The following is a 21,915-nucleotide window of genomic DNA, read 5'->3' on the forward strand; positions in this document are numbered from 1 at the left end:
CGTGCTCTCTCTCAGAGAGAGAGAGAGAACTGATATTTTTATTCCCTTTCGATGCCCAGATGATGAATATCAAGCATACAAGTTTGCATGCTTGATTAAAAACAACTAATTATTAACCACTTTATAATTCCGTTTAGTTTTAAACACAGTTTAATTAAAGTCATTTTTTTGTGACTGACTGCCTGGGTTCCTTCACAGAAACTGTGAAATGCAATGAAATATTTAAAGTGAAGCACATTATAATTAGTTTCACTTAAAATGTAGAAATACAGATTCTGCCAATCCCTGCTTGTTGCAGGGTCATTCCACTCCAAGACAATTAAGCAATTCACATGTATGGAAGACTTGTCATATCTTAATGATCTGTGATACATATTTCAATGGTATTGGTGCACAAAGCAAAATGTACATTGCTGCCACTTTCCATAAAACACCTGTTTAGATAGATATAATGTTTATACAGTGCCAGTTGACTCAACTTTTTCTTAATTTGGCAGAAAAAAACACAATCCTAATTACAGAATGGAACATTAGCGCAGTATCATAAACTAGTGGGAGGAGTTACACTCCTGACACCATTTTAGTTGAGCTCTTTCCCGAGCTAAATTAATGGCAGTAGCTGAAATGGCTGCTACCCAGAACTGTAACTCCCACCAACAACTGGCAGAACTGGGGTGTGGCACTGCTATAACAGTAAACATTTCCGCTACACTATTCTAACACTTACACTACCCATTAACGTATGTGGTCGTAGTATAATAAGCAACCTTTAAGTGACAAACAGTTGGGCAAAGAAATGCATAGTACAACCTTTCATTGCTGAAGTTATGAAGTTTTTTGGTTTGTTTTTTTTAATAGTAATAATACAAGTATATTGTCTTGAAACTTTTTGTGTTATGGAAGGAGACATTAATTTGCTGGATGGTTTTTCATCTAGATGATTGGATAAAGATGAGAGCTCTGGGTCTTTTTGGATCAGCAGGGCCATAACCCTTTCAGTTATAGATATGCACAGAGAAATGTGATTAATTTCTTCCCCACGGCATTGCCCATGCAAGTACAGAAAGCAGAGCTGCCAACCTGCAAGTCTGAACAAAATATTAGAGAGATGTTGCTTCTGGCATGACACCAATTTTATAACCTAATTGTATCTACAAGAGTGGCCTTGAGGCTATATTTAGAAATATTAAATTTTCATCTGAAAGCAAGTGAAATTCCCCCCAAAAATCATTATGTCATCGTCATTATCAATATTAAAACGTGCTTTCTTTGATGCCTTTTACAGTTTTTATCTTTGGATGTATTGTAACCATACTCATAAATACAGGTTGCTGGGAGAAGCCATGTTGTTTATGATATGACTCTTGAGACTGGGGTTAACAGATTTGGAACAAACTAGTAAATGCCTTTTTGACATTACTGGTGTACTATAAAGATGCCATTTTCTGCATTAGTAATTGTGGATCCTTTATAGTCTATTTGTACAGCATTTTGCATACCTAAAAACCATATATACAAAAATCTGAAATGAATCTTTAAATTCACAAGTGAACTTGTCAGTTATGTGATTTTGTGGTTAATTATTACCTACCACGATGCAATTTCTAAAGTACTATTGTTTAAAAGAGCACTATACGGTCAGGAACAAAAACATGTATTTCTGACCCTATAGGGTTAAAACCACCATCTAGCCTCCCTGGCCCCCTCATGCCTCCCTAAATATAGTAAAATATTACTTGTATTCAAGCCTGCAGCTGCAGGCTTTGTCCCGGTTTCATTTTGACCTGCCCACTGCCTGCTGACATCATCAGAAGTGGTGGCCTGATCCAATCACAATGCTTCCCCATAAGATTGGCTGAGACTGACAAAGAGGCAGATCAGGGGCAGAGCCAGCATGATTCAAACACAGCCCTGGCCAATCAGCATCTCCTCATAGAGATGAATTGAATCAATGAATCTCTATGAGGAAAGTTCAGTGTCTGCATGCAGAGGGAGGAGACACTGAATGTTTGGGTGCATTTTAGGCAGCCATGACCCAGGAAGGATCTCTAACAGCCATCTGAGGAGTGGCCAGTGAAGTTATCACTAGGCTGTAATGTAAACACTGCATTTTCTCTGAAAAGACAGTGTTTACAGCAAAAAGCCTGAAGGTAACGATTCTACTTACCAGAACAAATTCAATAAGCTGTAGTTGTTCTGGTGACTATAGTGTCCCTTTAATTACCTGAAGTGGTCGTCTTGTCAACCAAAATGGCTTACATAGCTATGCTTATATCTGCCTGACCCAAATGTTTATTGCTGAATATAAAGTACAAGCATCCAGCCAATACTCTGTGTATTGTGGGATGCCTGCACTAAGAATTCTCAGGGGAAAAAAAACTATAGCAAATAGAGTACATTTCTTTTCCTTAGGGACACACTTCATGGAAATCCGAATCACATCCTAATTAGGCCTTTATAATGGTCACAGCCTAGAAAGCACAGAGCTTTACAGCTGGGGAATGGATACCATTTTTGTACTCAGCATTTGTTGTCTGACAGTTTGTTCCTATCCGCCAATATCCCAATTGCGTATTAGACATGCCAGTGACTATTCATGCAGACTATATGTTGCTGATATCACTGTGTAGTCGGTGCGGCTGCCTGCTAATAAAATCCTTTATACAGTTCCTTGTGAACATGGTACAGATTTTTGTTAGCATTGTACTCATTAAACCAACCGGCAAAGGTTTATGGATTTTGTCATGTGGTATGAAATCTACAATAAAGTAACAAAGCAGTGTTTGGTTTACCCCCCAGACAATGAAGGAAATATACTGTATTGCTAAAACTGAAAGAAAAACGTAAGCATGTTTGTTTTAGAACAGTTGAGTAATCTGGATGGACCTTATAATTGTGTCTCTCTTTCTTCAATGATCCCATCTGTAGTTACAAAATTATTAAATTAGAAATTATGAAATCAGATGACTTATTTTGAATGTAGAAACACAAGTTTTTATTCTTTGTGCAGCTATAAGCGGTTTATGTCTTCATCCATCTCGGCGTCTGCCCATATTTGATGTAAGTTGTCGCGTCTAGACCTAGCTGGAGGCTAGGATGGAGGCCTAACAGATGAGTGTGCTGCCATTTTAATAATGCTACTGAGAAACAGGATAATAAAAGTTGTTTTTGATAAACACAAAATGTATGGTTCGTTCCACATAGCCATGGATAACTAGATAGTACAACTCATGCAAATGTGATAATATCATGGAATCCTCTAAACAATGGCCTTGAAGAGCTTTTTGGGGCGGGTTATTCGATTTTAGGACTATTGCATGTGAGGGGAGATATTAAAAAATGACAATCAAACCCAAATTTAATTAACAATCCATTGATTACAGCATGCTTTATATATAGTTTCTCTATTGACTCTGGCAGGGGTGTCTTTCTTCACATCCGCAGCAGAGGTGTCCAGTGGAAACTTTTGGGGCTAGCCATACTGTAATGTGTATTGACACTGTCACTTTCTGACCCCAAATCAAAAGCTAAACAAGTTCCAGAGATGGAGGCATTGGCTTGTTCTTGCCATGTGCTGCAGACACCCATGATCAACACTCAAGACCGTTTCACAGTCTTTGGGAAAGTGTGGGTTCAGTCCTTAAACAGCTGACTGGTCAGACACAGTATAAAAGAAATGCATTCTCAATTATACTAATTAACCAGATTTTCTATTTTAGTGCATGGTGTTTCATCTACCATGTCATGTTTAAATAAATGTTTAAATAAAGACTATTCTTTATTCTATTATCTTCCAACAAGACAGTGTGAATCTGAAACATTTCTAAATGTAGCAGCCTGATAAATAGCTGGCTATTTCAATAACAATACTGTCAACTATAATGAATTTCCGTTAATTATTGATATTATCGTGTTTGAAGGCTACTTTGGCTTCTTAAAAATTCTTTTAAAAATATGTTTTAAATCTGTCCCTAATAATCTAGCACCTCAATGCAGTAGACCAAAGGGCTTTGGTTCACAAATCTATAATTTCGCTTTTAACCCCTTAAGGACCAAACTTCTGGAATAAAAGGGAATCATGACATGTCACACATGTCATGTGTCCTTAAGGGGTTAAACATATAGTTAAAGGGACACTCAACTGCCCAAATGCATTTTTTTTTTTAAACCACTGTTTACTAGACCTAGTCCCAATGAAAATATGCACTTGTTTGACAATGCATTTTTTATTGGGATTATATCTAAAAACTATTTGCAAAACCTGAATATCTCTATCTCTGAAGCTTTTGCAAGCCCTCCCCTTCTAATCCCACCCAGACTTTCCTATGTCTAAAGTGGCTGTCCAATCACAGACTTTCCCATACAGCTCAATGAGAAGTATTTACAAGGCAGGAGCTCTGGGCAATTGCTGCCTATTGAGTTTAGCTCCACTGAGCTATATAGCCAGGAAGTAACAGGGCCATGTGTCTGATTGACAGTCAGGGGCGCGTAACAAGGTTAATTTATAAAAAGTGCCACATTTCTATTTTCTATATCTTTTGAAATTTTCACTTTTTGTGAAATGGATAAAATAAAATAAATAAAAAAGAGGACACATTCATCACAAATGAAGCACTGTAGTGAGCTAAAATGCTGTAGGAGCCTGGGGTGCCCCTTTATGTTGGAACACAGATCTTTTTCTGTTCAGACCAATTTGATTTCTTAAGAAATATAGGCTATACAAACTCTCATTATCAGTCACTTTTATAACTGGCTATTTCTTTAAGAATAAGACCCACACTGTACTAGGCAACCTACAGAGAGCCAGCGTTGGGAAGATTAGGCAATGTGGAACCCAAGCCCAGGACAACCAAATCCAGTCCAGAAGGGCAAGGTAAAATAGCAGTGCCAGAGGGTCCAAACATGGATCAATAACTTGATAAAGCAGTGAAGGGTACGCTGTTTTGACTGTAAATAGGGTGCCTTAATGCACCATACCCCCTCTGTCATGCCTCCATATTGCCTTTAATTTTCGTAGTATGATCTGCGCTCAGTGGGTGGGTATCTGGGTAATCCTGAGTGTGCACTTCTCCCTGGTGTCTGTATTTGACTGGGAGACGTGATGTGGCTCATATTGCTGGACATAGCCCACTCTGGGTGGCCACCTGGATGCATGCATAGTGGACATGGACGTAAAGGGACACTGTAGGCACCCAGACCACTTCAGCTCATTGAAGTGGTCTGGGTACAATGTCCCTTTTGCACCTAGTGTTGCTCCTCCTTTTCCCCCCTCTATTGGTTACTTCTCTCAACTTGCAGTGGCTGACACTTAACCATTAATCGTCTTTTCTTTGGGGGTGCAACGGACAAAACTCTGAATCACAAACAAATGAAATGGTTCTGTGCACGGTCTGTTTAGTTTGTTTTGTGATTCTTACATATTGTGTTTTCGGGGATTGGGAATTTAGCCGAATTGCAATTCATTTGAAACCTAATGCACAGGTATGTTACTTACATTGGGGTAGGGGAGGGGCAGAGCACACCTGGAACCACAACTACTACAGACTATTGTTGGTTTAGCCAAATGAAAAATTTGTTCTGCAAACATCTGCAGTTCTATATTTGATCATCGTTGAATTTTACATTTTTAGCCAGCTTCCAGTGAGAAAGTGGACTGGATTAAAAGAAATTTTATTTGAATGAACGGCTCAGAACAAATATTTGCACAAGTCTAGTTGACACAAATCTTGTACCACATGTTGCTGACCTTTAGTACACCTCTGCTTCTGTGTGAGATCTGTTGCCATTTCATTGAATTATGAAGCTCTCAGTAAATCAGCTAGAAAAAACTTTACTCCGAAGTCTATCGTAGGTAGGCATAGAATGCCAGAGGCAAATCCCATCTTGCTCATTTTAAAATATGTATCTCACGCCAAGATGAGAAATTAACCTAGCATGGCAGGATTTTGTTTCATGTAGCAAAACTATGTAATTGAGTATATATTAAAAGTTTATGGGGCAGAGAACAGTGATGGCCTGTGGGTGTCTTGATGAACCTCTGAAGACTTCCTGCTGATATGAATTTATAGGAGTAGTTAGTATTCTCTTACGCATTGGCACAGTGCAGGAAATCTTTACTGTAACAGTTTACGATCATAGTGAGTTTGACAAGACATTAAAACGAATATATCATCAAATAGGGTGTTTAATATAACCAGCAGGTATGTATCAACTTTTTTAGGTTATAGGTGATGTACATTGATGTTTTGTGTTTATATCTAGTGCTGGATTAAGAGTCTATTGCCAAAAAAGAGTTCTAAATAAAAAAACAAAAAAACAACACTATTTAGTATATAAACCCTCATTGAAAACTTTTAATTATGTGTTTTTCCATCAAAACACTAATTGCAAAAGCTGCAGTTTTCTTGTCTACTGCCTTTCCAAGCTCCCCCTTCTTTCCCCAGACATTCTGTTACTGTCCAACCACAGACTACCCAGTGCAGCTCAATGAGAAGTCTTTGGTGCTCTGGTCAATTGCTGCCACTTGAGTTTAGCTCCACTGAGCTAACCAAACCAGGAAGTAACAGGACCGGTTATCTGATTGACAGCCAAGGGGATGTAATAAGATTAATTTCTAAAAGTCACACTTTGTAATGAAATTTGCACTTTATGTAAAATGAAAAAAAGAGAACACACTCTTTGAGCAAGCTAAAGTGCTTATGTGTATGGAGAGGTCCTTTAAGTTAATTTCAACATTGTAAAGTAAGATGTGAGGAGTAGTGAATAAAACAAAACAAAAAATATATATATATTTATTTATTTATAAGAATCATCTTTTCTCCTACATAGTGGTCATGTTATCGTCGGGGGTTTTCACAAAATTTGCAGATACCATGAAAATGACGCTGTAATGATACAGAATATAGTTACAGTTACATAGGTGAAAAGAGACATGCATACATCAGGTTTAGCCTTTCTCACATTTGTTTTTGCTGTTGATACAAAAGCAGGCCAAAAAAAAAAGTTTCCAATTTTGCAACAAACAGGGGGGAAAATCCTTCTTAACCCCTAAATGGCAGTCAGATATCGCCTTCGAAGAAGCTATTAGCCCACTAAATAAATATTATATTTCTGAATATTATGTTTTTGCTGTTTAAACATCTGTACAGACTCTGATAAAACCACCCAATCAGGCAGAGAATTTAACATCCTCATTGTTCTTACTGTAAAAATCAATTTCCTTTGCCTAAGACTAAATCTAATTTCTTCCAGTATAAAAAATACATGTCCTTTGTATAGCCGTTTATGAATAGATATCTGCTGTCAAATCCCCTTTGAGGCGCCGTTTTCCTAAACTAAAATGTTCCATTCCTTTTATTGATTTTGTAGCCCTCCTCTGCACTTTTTTTAGTGCCATAATATCCTTTAGAACAGGTGCCCCAAATTGCACAGCATAGTCAAGGTGTGGTCTGACCAGTGATTTATAAAGAGGCTAAATTATATTTTCATCCCGAGAATTAATGCCCCTATTTATATATGACAAAACCTTACTGGCCTTAGCAACTGCGGATTGATATTTCACATTGTTGCCTAGTTTGTTGTCTATAACAATTCCCAAATCCTTCTTGTGTGTTGTTATTCCTAATTCACTACCATTTAGGGTGTACAGTATGAATGTGCACCTGTTGTCTGGGTCCTTTTTGAATCCTGGTTCTATTTTGCAATGTTGGTGCTGCGCCTCCTTAAAATGTGTCTCCTGGAGAAAAGCTATTGATATTTGTTTGTATCTAAGATCTCATAGCAAGTGCTTTCTCCACTCATGAATTTTCATTTCCCTATAATTAAGGGTAAAAAAGAGAGAATATCTCCCTGGTGGCCATGAGGCCCTAATATCCCCCTAGTACTAGAGGGCACCTATGTGAATGTGAGAGTAATAGGTGTCCCGTCCCCCCCACTCTCCCTCTCTCCCCACGGGCACAATTTCCCTGTTGAGGCCCTGAGCCAATCCCCAGCAATAGGATGTTCACACATGAGTGTTTAGTGGTAACAAGGCTGTACCCTGTGTGTCCAAATAAAAAACAACAACTTTTTTTCTTTGTTTTTCTCTGTATGTCTTGGGGCTGATGTGTACTATGGTCGTTGCTGCCGCCCAACATTAGTGGGAGTTTGAGCGCAGGACTTGTTTTTTTGTATTTGCATTCACTTTTTGTATCACACAGCTATGTTGCAATGCTGCCGCCCATCACATGTGTTCCCTATTAAGGGTTAATAAATATGTAGAGGAGGATATAACAATTACCCCTCTCTGTCTAATTAGAGATATCTTTGCCAGAAGCTCAATTAAGCAAGGTGAATGGTTAGAGTAGGACCCACCTGAGAGGTTTGCCTTGATGTGGCAGGTGGTAATTCCCTCCAGTGGCCATTGGAGTAACTAAATAACCTCCATTTGTTTAAATATACATAGGGATTTGGGAGAGAGCTCAGGTAACTTTGTTTCTTTGGACCCTGTGTGTGTCTATTTGAGTCCTAGGTGAGATGTAAATATCAAATTCCCTACCTAAGAACAGTCATTAACCCCTCCCATTCCTGTGAAAACAAACAATGTAAATTGCTAGGTGATGAACGTTGAACGTTATTTCAGCTCGTATCAGAACATAACACAAACTTGTCTACTATCATAGTGCCGCTTCATGAACCAGTCACAACCCCCACTCAGAAACTCCAGCAGCAACCCCATCCATAATCATGTCTGTTCCCCCCTCCTCTGCTCTCCTTGTAAACATCATCATGCTTTGGTTTCATGTGCCCAATAATCCCAGACATTTCCTACCTCCATCCGTTCTCTAGTGTTCACCTCCAACCCCTCCTAGAAACTAGTAATGATAATCAGGTAGTAGTAGCACCAACCTGTGGGCATTCATCCCGGCAAAGTACATAAATATGAACAATTCAGAAACCCTCCTCATTTCCCTGCCACAAACAAGATTTTAGTTTTTTTGATATAAAGTAGCACCTTCCCAGCCAACAGATGCTAAGTCTGAATTACCAAGTCTTGATGAAGTCTTGGAGTTCAATTATCCTGTCAGTAACCATCAGCTCCTCCTTGTCAGACTACTTCCCCTTTCAAATACAAAAAGATAAGTCCTGCTCTCACTCCCATCACTCCGGGGCGGCAGCAACGACCACAGTACACATCAGCCACCATACATACAATAAAAACCCCCCAAAAAAGTTACCTGCGCTCTATCCTGAATCCCTATGTATATTTAAACAAATGGAGGTCATTTAGTTACTCCAATGGCCATTAGAGTAACTAGATGACCTCCATTTGTTTAAATATACATAGGGATTCAGGAGAGAGAGCAGGTAACTTTTTTTTGGTTTTTACTTCCCCTTTCACCCCTCCCAAGTTAGGAAATTACTCTCCACCCCTTCTATTAATATAGGAAACGTCTAAGGAAACGCTTCCATAAGGATGCTTCCCCTTTCTAAGCTGAGCAGGTGTGGAGATCTATTACGGGAATCCGCCTGTAGTGATGAGAAGATAGGTACTAAAGCCACCCTCTCCTATGCATTTCTTGGGGTGTCGCAGCATTTCCTTCTTTCTTGTTCACCATACTCCTCTCCCAAAACCCACTGTCCCATTGTCCTCAGAGAACTCTTCCCACTGGTGATGACCACCACCCTGTGAGGCAAGTATCAATAGAGTCACACATCATGCAGCTCTCATTGGAGTGTTCATTCTAATGCGCTATATGATCTACCAGAATAGTAGCTGTTTCTCACTGACTGAGGGGTCTTATTCCTTTGGAAATGCTGGATTCCAGTGGGTACTAAACCCATCCTCACAATGTAGGTTTTGTTTTCTAGATCTTTTGCAAATATCTGAAACTTCACAGACTTCAGTTTGTTGTGCTTGTACTTGCTATGTTAGATACAATGAAATGTTTACTGCTCCGCGTAGAGTCTGCTGGGAGTTGTGTCACTTCACTTTCTTTTGCTAAAATGTACAAGACACATCTGAATATATTCATACTTCGTTCCAAGCATCTTGTAAATTTCTATATTTTAGCGTTGGATGTAGAAGGAAGTATAATAAAAAGTACACACAAAAGTATGCTATAAAGGACCAATTCCAAATGATTGTAATTCCTGTTAAATATACTTTTATTTTGCTCATTCGTAATGCAGAGACAGAAAAAACAAACCAACAGAAGCAAAGAGAAGATGAGTTGATTCAAAAGATTCAGAAATTGGTGCAAAAAAGGGATTTCCTTGTTGATGATGCAGAGGTCGAAAGATTAAGGTAAGTGACCTAATGGGAATGTGAGTTAAAATCGAGATGTCTTCCATTAGAGGGGTGACCTGCCAGCTTTTAGCGATATCATAAGTTCCGGACCCACAATGCAGAAGGTGACTTGCTCGTACACAGTAATTCTTGAACAAAGGTATTCATTGATCCTCTTAGAACTTTCTGTGACTGTCGTGTGAATGTACAACGGAATGAAGCAGGAAACCAGATGCACAGCCACAGAAACAGCAACAGCAACAGACAGGGCAAAGGTCAATGTTGGTGAAACACTTTCATCAATGATAATCAGATGTTGGGTCAGTTAGGACTGGTGGTACAGGACTAATAAGTAGAAAGCAAAGTTTGGTACATATGATCAATCAACACCAGAATGTGCATCAAAGAAACTTCTAGGAGCTCTTCTTGAGAGCTCTGACTGTATAGAGTGATCTTGTATATAAAGGGTAGGTACCAGAAGTATCAGTGTTGCACCCTACATGGTGCATCTTTTGAATGTGTTTTTTAACTTCAAGCTAGATCTGTCACCAAAATGTCACCTGCTGCTGTCAACAGATAACGTCAGGGTTTGCTAAAGATGAACTAGGTGTTTAGGATTGGTGAGTGTGAGGAAAACCTGACTCTGGTCTAATATACTTTGTATATAAACACACATAAAATGGATACGCTTAAACCGTGCACATCTGTGATAACTGTTGATTCTCTACTGAGGACACCACTGTTTCCATAGAATTGCACAGGGCTGTCCGGCTTGAGTGAGCTGAATAATCAAAACATTTGATTGGAAACATGCACTTTCAGTCCAAGGTAGACATCATTTTGTAATTACTTCCTATGCCCAACCTGTTCCAGTCATATGCCTTCATGTTGGATTGCCCAATATATAAGAGGTGCAAATACTTTCAAAAGGCCCTTCTTCTCCACCTAACAAGGCTCTATAGTTCAGTAGTTCTATTATGGTTCAGTCAAAGAATGGTGGACAGTTGCATATCGATGCCAGTCTTGCCAGAATCCTATGATACTCCGTAGAAATAAAACTTCAGACTGATCTCTCTGGTCAATATAGTCCTGAAGCATTTATTGTCCCCCTAGCTAACCTTGGTTGGGCCTATACCAAAATGCCAGGAAGATAATTTACAGTAATAATTAATAAGGAGAAGGGATGCAATTAAAATGTAATCTTTATTGATTTGTTCATACTAAAACTTTAAAAATCCCTTGTATTCTAAATGTAAATTCTACTGATTAAGACAGGACAGAAAATGGAAAGCCCTATCATTATTGGCCACTAGGTGTCATGGCAGTTGTAAGAGTGGGAATATTCATTACACTCAATTCATTTTACTACACCCTTCAGACCTCTAGTGAGGATAACATTGCAAAATGAAATATTCATAAGAGAGGCCACTCTTGTTAAAGGAACACTATGGCGTTAGGGATACAAACAAGTATGATCTCTTGGTGTATAGATTACGCCCCTGCAGTCTCGCTGCTCAATGCTCGGCCATTTAGGAGTTAAACCACTTTGTTTATGCATCCATAGCCACACCTTCCTGGCTGTGACTCACACAGACTCCCAATGCACTTCCTGAAAAAGAGTACTAATTTAAATTTGATCTTTATATTTGCATTATCAGAAATACATGATGTAATCTTTATGTACATAATAGGATATTTAAAATGTGTATATTTATGGATGTAAATCCCTTCCCATTCCTTTTTGTTGCCCCCTCCCTCCCTCCCTCCCTACATTGTCTATGTGAAAAATGATATATAAGTCTAGGCTACAGATGACACCTCCAGAGCCTGTTCTAGTTTTATAGAAAAATAATTGTCCATAAGCAATTCTCTTTTGTGCCATTACCTTCTGTTTTCCAGGGAAAAAGAGGAAGACAAGGAAATTTCTGATTTCTTGCGCATCAAATTAAAACCCCTTGACAAAGAAACAAGGCCGACGGATAGTAAGTGTCTGAGGAGCATTTCACATTTATTAATTGTTGTGTTAGTGTATTCTAGGTCTATAAGGACTTGGCTGCATGTATGCTACAGGTATTGGATATAAATAAGAGGGAACATTTAACTCTCTAAATGCTAAGAGGGGTGAGCTTAAACACCACAACCGATATGGAACATACAGTGTTATTTATCTGGTCCATAAAAAAATAAATAGTTAAATAAGGGAAATGTGTCTGGATGATTAAAAAAATGTAGTAATTTAAAACTAGATTGGCACAAAAATGTGTCTTTTAATCTATGCCCCGAAAGAATTGATACATCTGGGATAACATGAGGAGTTTTATTCAATGATTAAGACTCACAAACAGACAGATCAATTTGTGCAGATTAAAAGGCATTTGATTAGTTTGTACCACCTGAAATGCATTTGTTCACAAGTCTATTTAAAACATGGTAATTAGCAAATAAACTTGGGACAAAACAACAATTATGCGAAAAGATTGCTGTTCAGTTGCACAAAAAATTAAAATGTTGTAAAAGTGAAAAATTTGAATTTTTCTTGAAAATAATCTATTCTAATGAACTTGTTCAGAAATATAAAAAATTTAAGGAAAAAAAAACAAGTTTGAAATATATTTGAACTGTAGCAAACAGAATGATTAGAAACTGTACATTTCTTGTGCTCTCAAAAGTGACACCAGACTACTGGGAGAAAGGGGAGCCATTTACAAATCATCTGTCCAATGAATAGGGCCTGAATGCAGCCCTGGCTTAAGGGACATTATGCAGCAAAAAACTTTACCTTAATGAAGCAGTTTTAGGATCATGCCCTTGAAGTCTCACTGCTGAATTCTCTGCCATATAGTAGTTAAATCCCTTTGTTTATGCAGCCCTAGCCACACCTCTCCTCTGTGAACTACACGGTCTCCATTCACACGTCTTGAAAGAGATCTAAATTTTAAACTTCCTTTATTGCACAGTCTGTTTAATTGAGAATTTCTTATTTCAAGTTCTGTTAATTTCCTATTAAATGAGTCTCATAATGATGAATTATGAAAGTTCAATTAACAGAGCAGGTTATAAAAAAAATACTAAAGTAAACACACTGTGCTCTAAGATCTGATTGAAAATAAAATAATGTTTTATGTTGGTTGAGTAAGTCACAGCCAGGGGAGGGGAGGCTAGGGCTGCATAAATAACATAAAAAATGTGATTTAACTCTTGAAACTGCTTCATTAAGCTAAAGTTGTTTTGGTGCTCAGAAAATCCCTTTAGGAATGTGTTTTTCTACTGGATGAAAACCAGCACTGGAGTATGGAGGAAAGTAAGTGGGGTTGTCAATCTAAATTTTATTTGATGCACTTGATTGCACAAGGTTGGGATACAAAATCATTATCATTCTCTTTCATCTTTTTCTATATTCTCCTTTTCAAAAACTCATGCTAAGCGATGCTATTTTGTTCTTTCTCTTGTTACTTTACAACCACTGTTCGTAAACAAATGCTATATTGAAATATGTTTGCTCTTTCCACAGGTACTGTCCCCGAGAAAAAAACAGAACTCCCGCCGACCAAACCTTCCATAACGAAAACAGGGATGGCGATTCTCAAAGACTGCTGTGGCACAACCCAGTGTAGCATAATGTAACACAGGGCTTGCGATCAGTCATCAGAATGCTCTGTTGCAATGATGGGGTTCACCAAAAGGGATTTAAAGCACCCAAAATCCTGATAACCAGAACTGTATGTGCTATAGATACAGTACCACATTTTCCAATAGTGTATCAATAGTGAATATCTCACTGTCGCATGGATCACTAAACGAGCATGTTTGGAAGGAGAGTGTATATAGCAAGAATATATTTTATTACATATATTCTTATGTCAGCCAGCAACCATTATAATACTGATTTGTAACATCCTGAGTGATTAACGTGTAGACTTAGCAGCTGTCAGACTTGCTCCCAGTGATTAAATTAACACTCCGAAGAATGGTTTAGTAGTTCTTGAACCAAAACCTATACTTCTATTGCGTACAGTACTTCGTTATTTAACTTTTTCTGTGCCGTAACAAGCCGAAAAGAGGTGAATATCGACCAATTCTGAATAAAATCCAGAAAAAAAAATCTAAGAAAATATTTTAAATATTCTGATTTTTTTTTTTTATTTATTGCTTACATGTAATATATATAAATATATATATTGATATGTGGGGGTACACAAACTTATGTGATGTCAGAACTTTCAAGGGACATTTTTGCCTCTCCATAAATTGCAAATCTCTTTAAAATACAAGACGTATTTTACCAAGTACCATGTAAAATATGGATCCAAATATGGAACAAATCCAGAACTTTGTATGCATTTTCCTTGCACATTAGAAATCTCAGTGTATGTTTAGCAGATAGAAACATAAATAAATAAATATATATATATATAGGTCTTAGGACATACTATACTGTGAAGTACAGCTAATAAATAAATTATTATTTGTACCTTTGTGGATTTCTAAATGTAATTATACAGTTGTAATATCTATCCGTTGTTGCAGTTTTATTGCAGATCATAGATGGAGATGAACACATTGAAACAAGCAAATGCTTTTGTGTTTTGGTATTAAGTAAACATTACTTTGTTCACATACTGTGTTTCATTGATACAGAAGGATTAATGCAAGTTCTGGGCTTTCTATTAAAAACCACTAAGCCTCTGGGTCAAGTTTGCAGGTGGTTTGTATGGGATGTAATACCAGAATTGCAACAGTAGATGGCCCCCATTTCATTACCAAATAGGCTGCACGCTTATAGCCTCAATCAGTATCGTATGTTGCAATAGGCATTAAAAGTCATGTGTCAGTGTTTGCAAATAACACAAACTAGTTAACGGAATACATTATGAGAAGGGTATTATTTTGCGACAAAGGAATTTGATTAAATTAGGGGACTGGCAGTCAATTGGCATATAAAATGTGATGCAGATAAATGCATTTTGGGGTAATGAATGCATAAACAACATATTTTGTACACACCATGTGTTCCATATTAAGAGTTAATAAGTGTGTAGGGGTTTAGAAAAATATCCCTCTCTCTGTCACATTAGAGATGTTACCTTTTAGCTGAAATCAGCAAGGGGAATTGTTAGCGTAGGACTCAACTAAGAGGTTTGCCTTGATGTGGCAGGAGGGCTTACACTTCGAGGGCCATTGGAGTGAAACTAAAAAAACATCCAGTTATTTCAATGTGCATAGGGATTTGGGATGGTGCGCAAGTAATTCTTTTATTTTTTTTTTTTATGTATTGTGGTGGATGTGTACTATAGTGATTGCTACTCCCTTGCGTAGTGGGAGTTTGAGCTCAGGACTAGCCAGTAATATGCAATGTCAGTAAGTAATTGCGAAGACCATTGAGGTCGTGTCATGCACAAAACTGGTATTAAATCATGGAAATCACATTATGTTTATATAATGTTGCCTTTGTGTAAGAGCCCACCTTCAATATGCAGTGTTATTCTGGGGATCTATTTTAAGAAGTGTTTTGTAGAACTAGAAAAAAAAATCGGGAAGAACGGGAATGGAAGATTTTTGTCATGAAGTAAGGCCAGAAAACATGTTGTTTACTTTAGTAATGAAAGGCATCGTAGAGACTGCACAAAGACAAGAGGTCATCTATTTTGACTTGAAAGCAGATTTTACCTACAGCAAGAAGAAAAGGTTCTTTACTGTAACAGTAAATATGTCATAGTCTCACCTCCTCTCAGTGCTGCTTGTTTCTCAAGCTCATCTCCATGATGGTGTTTGGGGGGCTCCAGGAGTCTCCTAACAAGGACAGACGCCTTTCTATTAGCCTTTTGGCAGTCATATTCTTCCCAGTATTGTGTAATTCTAGCGCCATTCTTATGCTGCTGCTTGTATCTTCATTTGATGTGCACAATGCCCGGGCCCCGGCTAGCATCCTCTGTGTCAGCTAAATCATGGTTGGCATGGTCTGGTAATCCATCGATACCAAAGGGCCTGCACGTCAAACCTGGTGCAAGTTATAGTGGTGTTTTATCAGATATTTATACATTTGATGTTTTTTTGGGGGGGGATATATATATATATATATATATTTGTGGTCGGTTAATATCGTATCGTGAAATAACTTGTGATTGGAATAAGTCGGTGTGGTGTGCCAGAACCGACGTAGGGGTAGGCCTGTAAAAGGAGGCCCTCCTGAATGGATTGTATAAGCGGGTGAGGTGGGTGGGGTGAACAGTGTGCGTATCCGGCAAGGTAGGAAGGGGGGAGTAGCGTTTATATAGGAACGCTAACTCCTCCCACAAATACAGGCCTTCGCCCGTAAACTTGTGGTTGGTTAATGTCGTATCGTGAAATAACTTGTGATTGGAATAAGTCGGTGTGGTGTGCCGGAACAGACGTAGGGTTAGGCCTGTAAAAGGGGGCAAAAGGAAATGAAAAAAAAAAAAAAAAAAAAAAAACACTTATTGCAATATAGTTATCATATAAGATTTGTTTGCCTTACCTCTTAACAGTTGTGGAATGTTCTGTATCACATGGCTGATTCCCAGTGAACCTAATTTATTATGTGTACCGGCGTACCGCTACTGGATGTGGTACTGAATTTGAAGGGATGTTCTAAATAGGAGTTCGGGTCCCAACTAAATCTAACGCAAGGAGTATGAATGTATAACCGCATTTAGAAGAAGTTAGGGGATTATTTAGTAGAGCAAGTGTCTTATTGTCTGGTTTGAATGTTGGTGTACCATGAGGTAGTGTCTGTACCTTCTTAAAATTTATTTGAGGAGACACGATTTTTTTGCCAGTCTGATTAGCTGTGATCAAGAAGTTGTAGGGCTCCGGAACCCTTGGAACGTTAAAGGCCCAGAGGTTTTAAGACCAGGTTTGTGTGGTACTGATGCTGTCTAGGGAGTCTGATACCGCTTGGAATTCTCAGCCGTGTATGTTGTTGTGGGGTGATGAACCCATTATTTATACCTTACTGTCCAAAGGTAAGCATTAAAGACGAGGTATGGTTTGAAAAGCTTGTCAGAACGTGGTGTTGTATGTCTGATTGGTATAGTGTGAAAGTGTTGTATGAAGGTTTGAATGAAAGGTGGCAAAAAAAGAAAGTGTCATAATAGACTACAGTTTGAACAGTATGCATGTGGATGTTGTGTTCCACTGAATCCTGGAAGATTGTCACGTCTCTGTCGTGTGTATTCTAAGAGAAGGTGAATAACGCTATAGGTGATAACTTATTGTCGAGTCCTAAAAGCTGGGCGACCAGATGAGGACGTTGAAATGTGTGTTATGCTCGGGTGTTTGTCAGTTGGGTGAGGTACGAGACCGTGTGTCTTTGTCAGCAACCCCTAATAGTTATGCCAATGTTGCAACCCAGGATAGTGGGTCATCTGTACAAAAGATTGGGGCTTGTCCGATGTTGCCTTCTTGGAACATACTGAAAGAAAAAGAAAATGTCACAACAACAATTAACTGATTAATAACAATATGGTTAAACAATGTAGAACTGGCTGGCTAACTAGTGCCGAAGTGAAAAGCTCTCTACCCCGTGACAAGTGAGGCCCTGCTAGTTGCCAAGCGGCTGGTGAAAGGCTCTATGATTTGGGCGTGGGGCTCGAGCCACTAGTGTGGTGGCGGCCTCTCGGTGACAGTAAAAGATCCAAATACGTGTGGCCTAGGTGAGGCCCTGACTATAAAACCCGATAGGTGGGTGATTGCGAGGCTCTAACTATGATTTGGGCCGAGGGGCGAAAATCTCCGTGTTGAGATTGGGGAGTTGGCCTCGTGGCACCAGCTACGTTGGACGACTAAGGCCAGCTCCTAACCCTAGATAGCCAGTTCTCTGACCCTAGACGGGGGCTTGATGAGGGGGTAAAGTAACGTATTAAGTGACACCCAAGATGTGGTTTGTAAGAGTACCTTGAAATACGTCAGAGTAGGAGAGAAAAGAAGGAGGACAAAAGAGGAAAAGACTGTGGTCGAGGGATAGGAGAGAGAGAAAATTAGGTTTATCATATTGTAATTCTTGGAGACATAGTGGATCGCATAGTATACTTAGGCCCTGAGGGTGCTGAAGATTCCCGGGATGGCTACTATATATCCCTGAAAGGAAATTTAGGAAGGCATTGTGCCATGAAAGCGTGGTAGTACCTGAAGGAAAAGAGGAGGGTGAGATGAGCTAGGTTTGTTAGAGACAGGACGAATGTTACAGATAGTGATTTGGAGTAAACACATTACGGGTTGTCGAGTAGAGCCGTGGCTTGTCGAGGCAAGGCGGGAATCAAGCCCCCGTACCCTAATACCCCATTGTGTAAATGCGTGGCCTAATTGAGGCAGTTGATTGAAATGTGAACGAAAGTGTTTGTTCTGGATAGAGACAGGAAATAAAGAGCCAGTAACTGTCTACTGGTAGAATGCCATTCGAAACCTGAATTTAAGGTGAGCTCTAAATATATAACAGCCTCCTCTTAATTAGTGGTATTAAATTACGTCAATCAATTGTTGCTATATACACTGGACATGTTTCCTTACTAACAGTTAATTAATTGGATTGGTTTCTGAATCACAATACGTAGCATGATAATAATTAACTTCCTTTGGCAGATGATATTAATTAGACTCTCTTCGTTGTGGTATCAAATTAAAACATCCATTTATATGTCTTGATGCCCGTGGGTCACCAAATAAATATTCATGCTGTGTAGTGTATTTGGATCTACATACATAGACTCGCATTAACCTAACAGCATTCTATTGGACAAAAGATGAAATGATCTGTTTGAGCATTGTACTACACAATATTAAGAAATGATAGTAAACCAATACACATAAATTCAATGAAATATGCAGAATAGACGAATTGAACGCATAAAATTAATAAACTTTGCCAAAATGTAGTGTGTTCGTATGTTTGAAACATGTAAGTGGTGAAATGATAAAAGTCGAACGGCGGGAATAGCCTGAATGCGGCTATTCCCGACGATTACCTGGCGTTCGGTAGTTTAAGTTTTAGGATGGTGCCGCTTGGCAGGGAGGCAGCAAGGAACGACGGGACCGGAAGTGTGCTGTCAGGAACTGGATGTCCGGCTAGACGAGAGGGAGGTGAACAGCGTGCGTATCCGGCAAGGTAGGAAGGGGGGAGTAGCGTTTATATAGGAACGCTAACTCCTCCCACAAATACAGGCCTTCGGCCTTAAACACACACACACACACACACACACACATATATATATATATATATATATGTTTAGCAATAAAGCATATTTTACCCACACTCACTGACTTCTTAAATCTATCAATTCTTTATTTTGCCATTTAAGTCAATGTTTCAGTTCCTTTGTTATGGGCAAATGCAAATATTACAAGTTTTAGAATGAAATTTAAACGGTGTACTTTGTCTTTAAGAGATATTGCAAGTTGACAAGGTGTTAGAAATGGAACAGATTGTTTTTCATAGATGTTTCTTTAAGCAATAACCTCAGTGCATAATGTTTGCGCCATTTTGTCCCAGACGAATTACAATAACAATAATGCATAAACAAGCTTCAAGGCTATGCTACGACTCTTTCAGTACACAATATACTGTGGTAACCCCAAGTTAATGGAACTTCCCCAAATCCTGGAATCTCCCACGACTGTGCACTTACGACTTAGCATAAACAACAGATAAGCTATTCAGACTTTAAGATGCCATCTTGAACTAAGTCAGGAAAATGTCCATGACGTATGCACCCTTTAGTTATTGCCTTGTATCTTTGCCAAATTAAGGGAGGTCCTAAATTGATTTAAAGTAGACAAGTTACTTTTTCATATATGAACTATGGTGACTCTAAAATGACGACACTTAAGGTATAAATAAGTGTATTTTATTCCAAGACATTGTCTTAAGTGACATGGATCCCATTATAGTAAATGTTATGTTGATACAGCAATCGAAGAACGCCTCTTTTTGCTGGATGGATTCTTTGTAACATCTCAGTGATAGACATCTCAATGACATCAGGTGCTGTTGTGCTAAAAATGTTAACAGGTAAAATCTGTGGAAAAATCTTTACATTTGTTATACTTTGTATAATAATGATAGATGGAATAGTAACATAGTTAATCTTTCTAGTGTTTTGTTTTAAAGATAAACACCCTTGTATATGATTTAGAGATATAAGGATAATTCGAAGCAGCAAAGTATTTACCACCTTTGTTCACAATGATATGTAAAATTCCATTCTCTTCAAATGTTAAAAATACTCCTTTATTCAAACGCTCTCAATATATTTAGAATAGTTGCTAATTGGAAATATGACATTATTCATCTTTCTTTGTCCTGTTAGGGAGAAGACAACTTATTCCCTAAGTTACGGTTAGATAATATAATAACTACAGTTATTAGTGGCTTAAAGTACCAGAAACACCCAAAAATTGAATTAAAAAACTTTTTTTACCAAGATCTGACAGCCATTGTGGAAAGTTACATTCGTGACATTGGATGCTTAACAATGTGAATCTTAATTGTTTAAGTATATTTTTCAGTGGCTGTTGGGTGTGGCTTAAGATGATTCGAATGTTTTATTATTTCTAAAAGTGAGTTAAGAAAGCACTCAGATACAATATTGAAGGTATTTATATTATAACTCTACCTTTGTATAGGTGGCGTTATGTACCTTTAACCGTCACAAACCAAATAACATTTTCTTGGTATTTGAAAAACCGATAAAATATTTCATTACGTGAATTTAATATATATACATAGAGTGGTATGGATGTTGAATTTATATCTTTGACATCTTTTCACCAGTTTGCAATAGGTGACCTAAATGATCAATTTCCAAAATCATCATGTATCTCACCTGGACGGGTTAATCCATAATACTCTTTTACTTTCCATTGACTGGCCTTGGCTCTGGCAGACTGAATATGTTTATCATTATAAATAAACTTTATGATAATTGAAGTAAAGTTTCTGCCTGTCTTTCAGTTAAATTTTAACTGTTGAAGTACTTCACTTATATTAATTATACCACTCTGCAAACTTAAACGAATATCGAGTAGTTTCTGATTTAATAAGAACAGTTCACATTTTCTTCTAAAGTTTAAACATTATTGCAGTTGTTATTGTAATCATATGATCTTTAACTATCATGATTCAATTATTCATCTGGATTATTAGCTGTTACTTTATGTCTAATATATTTGTTTGTAGGCCAGACTGCAGCTGCATATGGCATTTTAGCAATAATCTTCAATTACGTTTCAGATATTCACAAAGTCTATCCACCTTTGTAATTAACACATTATGTGTTTATTTTATACCATTAATTATAGTATCTGTATTGTATTACACGTTGTCACTAACACATTTCTGATACAGGGAAAAAAATAGCATGATTGCTTTAGTAATTATAATTTTTCTGTCCATGCACCACATTCCTGGAAGTCCAGAATATAGCAAAAATCCTTTGTCGTTTGATTCTATGGAGCCATTTAACATTTTGATTGGTGTAGTTATACCAAAAGAGCAAGGAATACATCGGTAGATCACATCTGCAACAGAACCATTACAGATTCCTTGTTGTAGCAATGACTCTGTGTTTATGTTTACAGGAGTTCCTTGCTTTGCAGGTATGTACATAATATGTAGAGTTTAAGAAAAGCTGCAA

General features: G+C 38.0%; 1 protein-coding gene across 1 annotated transcript in view; it reads left to right on the forward strand.

Moving 5' to 3' along the window:
* The window catches only part of BMERB1 (bMERB domain containing 1), a 197,274-nt gene extending 182,606 nt beyond the window's left edge, over positions 1-14,668 (forward strand). Inside the window, exons 4-6 of the mRNA XM_063428846.1 lie at positions 10,171-10,285; positions 12,167-12,249; positions 13,779-14,668. Coding sequence (XP_063284916.1) covers positions 10,171-10,285; positions 12,167-12,249; positions 13,779-13,891 — 311 coding nt within the window. The 3' untranslated portion in view covers positions 13,892-14,668. The remainder of the gene's footprint in view (positions 1-10,170; positions 10,286-12,166; positions 12,250-13,778) is intronic.
* Positions 14,669-21,915: the final 7,247 nt, after the last annotated feature.

This window comes from Pelobates fuscus, chromosome 8, assembly GCF_036172605.1.
Source record: "Pelobates fuscus isolate aPelFus1 chromosome 8, aPelFus1.pri, whole genome shotgun sequence".
NCBI classification, from domain to species: domain Eukaryota; kingdom Metazoa; phylum Chordata; class Amphibia; order Anura; family Pelobatidae; genus Pelobates; species Pelobates fuscus.